Source organism: the organism of the source record quoted next, unplaced genomic scaffold (genome assembly GCF_019419815.1).
Source record: "Pyrus x bretschneideri cultivar Hongxiangsu unplaced genomic scaffold, Pyrus_bretschneideri_v1 Contig1, whole genome shotgun sequence".
NCBI classification, from domain to species: Eukaryota; Viridiplantae; Streptophyta; class Magnoliopsida; order Rosales; family Rosaceae; genus Pyrus; species Pyrus x bretschneideri.
In genome coordinates, this window is record NW_025999390.1 from 14003352 (window position 1) to 14009424 (window position 6073).

The 6073-nt window shown below is 40.9% G+C and overlaps 1 protein-coding gene across 1 annotated transcript; it reads right to left on the minus strand.

Moving 5' to 3' along the window:
• Positions 1-718: 718 nt before the first annotated feature.
• LOC103950235 (respiratory burst oxidase homolog protein E-like) lies at positions 719-6073 on the minus strand. The gene is given in 15 exon segments (XM_048587677.1): positions 719-964; positions 1081-1159; positions 1253-1381; positions 1485-1673; positions 1776-1935; positions 2027-2197; positions 2301-2416; positions 2506-2601; positions 2700-2843; positions 2845-3084; positions 3255-3680; positions 3849-3962; positions 4047-4095; positions 4949-5108; positions 5245-6073. Coding segments are annotated over 15 exon segments (2754 nt in total). The 5' UTR covers positions 5816-6073; the 3' UTR covers positions 719-854.

Sequence of the window (6073 nt, forward strand, 5' to 3'; positions counted from 1 at the left end):
TGAGTTTGTTCTTATGTCTACTTGCAGGCAGGTGGTTTCACTGTGGACATGCTCAAAGCTTTGTACACTTTGCTTTGTTGCTGGAATTGTTGTTGGTTATTCGCTGAAGCGACGCGTCCGAAGTTGGGCTTCCAAACTTCTTAAGAAGATCAGAGATGATTGATTGCAACTGGATCGCATTATACTGATCCATTTAATGTGTTGTTCTCCAAAGAAGATGATTCTCCAACAATAGGTGTCTTCTCTAGAGGGTGCAATTTGATTAGCTTTCCGCGATTATACTAACACTGCTTCCGACGATTCTGTACCTGATCAACATATATTGTTACCCTTCGTTTTTTATTATGTTAATGATAATTTTTACAAGCTAACTATCCGCAGTGCCTCTGTTCCCGTGCTTTGGAATTGTTGCATCTGCTGATTTAGCCTCGCTTGCGTGATCAATGTGATATAAGTCGGATGAATTCTGAATATCAAGTCAGAAAGGTATCTCTTTTGCTTGTGTTGTCTGCCATGAATACTTGTTCATACTCTCCAGGCTAGGTTCTTGTCATTTTCTTGTTTTTCCATCGAAATTTCAATACGTTGGGTGCATATTCGCTTGAATTTTGTTTCGTCATTGTAGATTCTTATTTTCGTCATTGTCTACGACCAGGACATAAATCTGCAATTCATCTTTCTTCCCATGTTTTACTGAAACTTTGTATTATATTGGATATGTATGAAAAACAGTTACATTTACATCTTTCCAAGCTACTATCCTTATACATTTATATTTATCTTTCTCTACGGATACTCCGTATGATTAGAAAAATATTGCTACTTGGTACTTTGACGATGGTGGTCTTCTAGTTTTAGAAATACTCCTTGTGGAATTCAAACCGTGTCGATGTCTTGTGACTGAGTTCATGTGATAGCACCTTCAGCTCCTTTGCCAACATCGGCATCCCACAGTAGAATACCCCTGCAAATGAGCTGAGTCGTTTAATCTCTCGGTTCTTTGTTTCGTTGCTCTACTAGATGCATGATTAGGGTTTATGTTTTTAACATAAAAATTCGGTTGTGGTAGAATATCTTTACCTACTGTTGAATACGGATGCTTGGAAGCTATCTTGGTAAACACTTCTTTCCAATCCGGTCTTGCGAAGTGAGTTCTTACCTGCAATGCATAATTCAATGTTTGAAAGGTCAGTCACTTCTTAAGAACACAATCTACCGTACGTGTCAACTGAAACGGCGATGAGGATCATACTCGGGTGCCAGACAGGATGTCGACGCCATGTTTGGCGTGGTTTAGAGCTTGGACCATGGTGATTAGGGTCGACCTAGCGTCACCTTCTTCGTAGACACTCGTAAGATAGTTGTGTAGTTCAATCTGACCCTGTAACAAAAAAGAAGGTTAACAAACTAGTAACTTAGCAGTAGCACATCATCAAGGTCAAAGAAAATTATGACGTAAGGTGGTACAGAAGTTAATTCATTACTTTGTGATCCATTTCTGCAACCTCATCCATGACTCCTTTAAACCACTCAAAGGAGCCAAGCTCTCTGGTAACCCAATAGAAGTGAGCATTCATAGTCCTCTGTGATTTCTTCTTGTCACCGGGCGTCAAACTTGAAGACGTAAAACTATTTTGGCTGTCGTCTGATCTACTAGTTTCTGTATTTGAATCCTAGTTCATGATCAATGCATTTTAACTTAATCGTCAGAACGGAAAAATCTATCGAAACACTGAAAAGTTTGTACTCAAAGAGTCGGATATTATGAACTGTACCATTTGTTCTTGTGCTGTTCTTGTGCTGTTGAGGAGATCTCGAAGAATGCTTATGAAAGGGGTAGCTCCAATCCCAAGCCCCACGAGGAGCAAGACATCGTAGCTCTGGTAGTCCTGCGCTGGCGCCCCATATGGACCGTCGATAAACAATCTGGGTTGGCTGCATTGATGTTGCATGTAACGTTAATAATCCCATGCATATACTGAACCTAAATCTCGGAAGGTGAAATATTGATTAGGTGTGTTCATACCCTCTCCGATCCAGATTTCGAATCTGAACAAATCTTGCCGAATGTACTGCAGGGGATGAATCATCTTCCTCCGCTATGGCTCGCTTCAATTCTCGAGTCCAGTCTCCTACTGTTCGGATGTGAACGCTGAGGTACTCATCTCCTGGCGCTGAGGTAATGGAAAATGGATGCCTGTAAATAATAAGGGATCGAGAGGTTTAGTATTTATAGTTGTCGGGTTGCTTTTCTAATTTACGTTTCATGATAGACGAAGTTGTATAAGAATCAGACTCACCATTCAAATGGGGAGATTGTAGGGCATTGTAGAAATATGTACTGCCCACTTTTGTACTTAAATCCAGGTGGTTTGGACATGATTAAGCTAATCACGTTTCCGGGTAGGACCGAAACCTGTTAACACAGTCAGAAATCAACGATCGCAAAAGTATATGAACAGTCAACAAAAAAAATATGAACAGATTTGAGTAAATTTTTCTTACCTTGAACATCTTAACAGAATAATGCTTCGATCTACAAGTTCGCAGACTGCGCTCTGCCACATAGAGCAACAATGGAACAAAGATGTACATCCATGTCTGCTAAGTAGGAAAACATTTATTACTTGATGCAATCAATTAATAAGTAAATGAAATTTGCTTTGTAATTTTACTGTGTTATTGTTCAAGTTTCTTACCGTTTTTTCGTACCACTTGTGGGCTAAATACAAGCAGCTTCCATGTATGATTAGCAATATGTAGACAAGACCTAGCAGATGATGAGAATACCAGAACGCATTAAACCCAGTCAACTTGTTGAACGGAGCAGGAAGCCTCACCAATGTTCCTCCGAAATCTACGTGCTGCTAGAGTGAATGAGATGGCTATTAAAATCACCATCAAAATTCCAGTCGTGCCTTCAGTTCCGGTGAGTAGGAATTCATAGGAGGGCTTTTTGTTGTGGAAATCTGAGGATAGCGGTGCAAATTTTTCTGGCGATGAGTTTACTATGCGAGGAAAGTCGCATGCCAGATGGTTCCCGGCGTGAATGATTATTCCAATTGCTATAGCAAATGCAATTATCTGTGGTAAAATAAGATCAATGCAAACAAAATGTCAAATTGTTGTGTCTCAGGAGAAAAAACACATAGAACCGGCTACAAATAGATAAAAAAAAATGGCACTAAATTGTAGTTTAATACGACTTATTGTCTATTTAGTATCCCCGAGGTACTGAAGATTAGTGCTTATACCTTGTGGAAATTAATGTTGTCATCAAAAGGGATGAAGCACCTAGCTCTTGTAGATCGAAGCCATGTCAGCGTGTTTCGACAGACCGGTAGGAGTACGAGAGCCATGTTAAGCTTGAGAGTCTCTGCAGCCCCTTTGGCCACTGGCAAGCAATAGTGCATGACCTGAAATGCAGCCCTATTTTTTCTGTATTGGTAGAATTTCCAGCCAAAAAGGGAAGCCATTGCAACAACCCACAGCAGTAGAATCCAACCGCGCTGCCAGTTCTCGAGTATGAGACACTGAAGTGAACGGCTCAGTCTCCGGACCACATTCTTGGGCTTCAAGGAACTGAGGTTCTGACTCCGAGATACACTTGCTGTGCTCAATGGTCTGCTGTAGTTTATGTACACATCTCTTTGTAGAAGCAATGCTTCCAATTGCCATAACTGAGTAAATGGTAAAAGATTATTAATTGTCTGATTTAGAATCCCATGAAGACGAGGAACTGTTAAATGTGATTGTCAAACTGCAACGTTTATAATATGAGTGAATTAATAACATCACGTGACGGTGTGACAGTCACGGCTTTTATTCAAAGGTTGTATTAATTTGACCTCAATGTAACCGAAGTTTTCGGGATCAAGTTCTTCCATTATTAATGAAGCATAATCTTCAGCTTGTTCTTTCAGCTTAGATAGCTTGTTTGCAGAAGCACTGAGCATTATAAGCTGTAATTGAACAAAACAAAACGAAACTCCATAAGAAACTGATGGGATTTTTTTTTTACTTTTACCGCAGTGAACAATTTTTACCTCTCGAACTCCTTCCCTTGTGATTCTTCCATCGTCATTGCTATCCGCCCTGAAAATTAAATCGGAAAATTTAATAAGAAAACAACTTTTGACCAAACAAACACCCAAAGAAAGTGATCAGATCTCTAACTTCCTTGTTTTTCTATCCAACCAAAAACCATGAGCCATTTTTCTATTCTTTTTTTTACCAAAAAAATACATTTCCACAAATAACAGAAGGCAAAAGCTACACGCATTTAAAAAGCATTTAATTACCTAACTTTTATTTTAGAGGCACTGAGATGGGAAAGGTTGAAGTAGATAGAACACACAAAGACACAACATAGTTTAACCTCTGTGGGTAAAGTTCTCTCTTTTTGGTCAACTAAACACAAAACTCACACCAACACAATGCACAACTGCAAAACGCAAAATGCCAAAACACGATACAATCAAACACTCCAAGACGATTAGATTAATAACTTTCTAAAAGGGGGTGACTTTTGAACCCCTTTTGAGAATCAATCACTTGATTTGTTGAGTTAATCTTGACTGATACAATTATAATGAATTTTTTTACGATCAATTGCGTGTAAGCTCTTAACAATTTTTTACCATAAAATTATGTGAAATTCATGTATACATGGAATGACAAGCATCTGCATGTCATGACTTTAGCACCCTTCACTAACACGCTAATATAAAAGTTAAAAATATCAAAAGAAAAGAAAAAAGCAAACATAAGTTAGGTCAGTTAGCCATGGTGCATGTCCCCTTGTATTCAAGTTTCAGTCACCTTAAGATGTATGACACTAGTTTAGAATTAGAACTCTGTCCGTTTGGACGGTGGAATTGTTCTAAGCAAAATCAGAGAAACCTAATCAACGGCTGAGAAAATAGAGAAATGAGAGTGAGAAACCCACATGTCAAAGAAGATTTGAAGGCGCGCGTCGAAGCTGTTGTCGGAAATCTGCAACCAAAAGTCGCGAAGCTCCTCTTTCGTAATTTTGCTTATCTTCTGCCGCCGCCTTCTCGCCAATGCATCAAATATCCCCACCGCAAACTCCTCCGAGTCCCCCATCCCTTCATTTATACAAAATATCATTAATCTTTTTCCCTCGCAATTTTCCCGGGAACCAAACAGACAAATTAAATTAGTGTCAATCAATGTTAACTTATTAAACTTAGTTAAGATCAATTAATTAAACTCCTAATATACCTATACATTCACCGAAGTCTGCACTGGCGAGCAAGCCGTCCTTGGCGAGCGACTCGAACCTCGCCTCCACTTGCAGCCACTGCTCCGCCGCGTCACTTCCTCCGGCATTCGTCTTGCTGATGAATCTCAACCCATTGAGAGCTCTCTGCGCGCTCGATCTCGTCCGTTGAAGCTTGGCCTTCATCCTCCTCGCCTCGCGAGCCGACAGAGTGAACTCCGCCACGGACTCCGAGTTCGACGCCGTCGTCCTCGAAGACGCCGATTTCAACCACCCGAACGTCCGCCGAATACTCCTCGACGTCGCCGAAAGACTCCTCCGTAGAATCCCGTTCGCCGCCGCGGCCTCCGACGACGTCAAGTCATCGTTTGCGGGAGCGACGCTGCACACGACAATTGAGCCGTCGTCGTCATCGTCGAGCTCCAATGTGACTTCGACCAAGTCCTGGTTGAGGTCGTTGAGAAACTTCGGCAGCATTGCACCGCCGACCGACGACGGCGAGGAGTTTCCCGGTAACTCAAACCCGTGGCTGTTAGTCGACCGCTTCGAGCTAAACGACGCGGTTGGCATCATTGTTTAATTATTATAATTCTTGAGGTTTTGTGTTTGAAATGCTGAGGATTTTTCTAGTTCAAGAGAGAGAGACAGAGACAGAGAGAAACAAGACATGCACCTCTCAACCAAATCGTCCCCCACGATTTCAACGCAAGTCGTGCTACCTCTCTCTCTAACTCTCTTTCTCTCTCTAAAGAATAGTTGAGTTTTTGCTCAAGAAGCAAATTTGTCCCACAACAACAATAGATTTCCACTTACTTATAACAATTATACGAT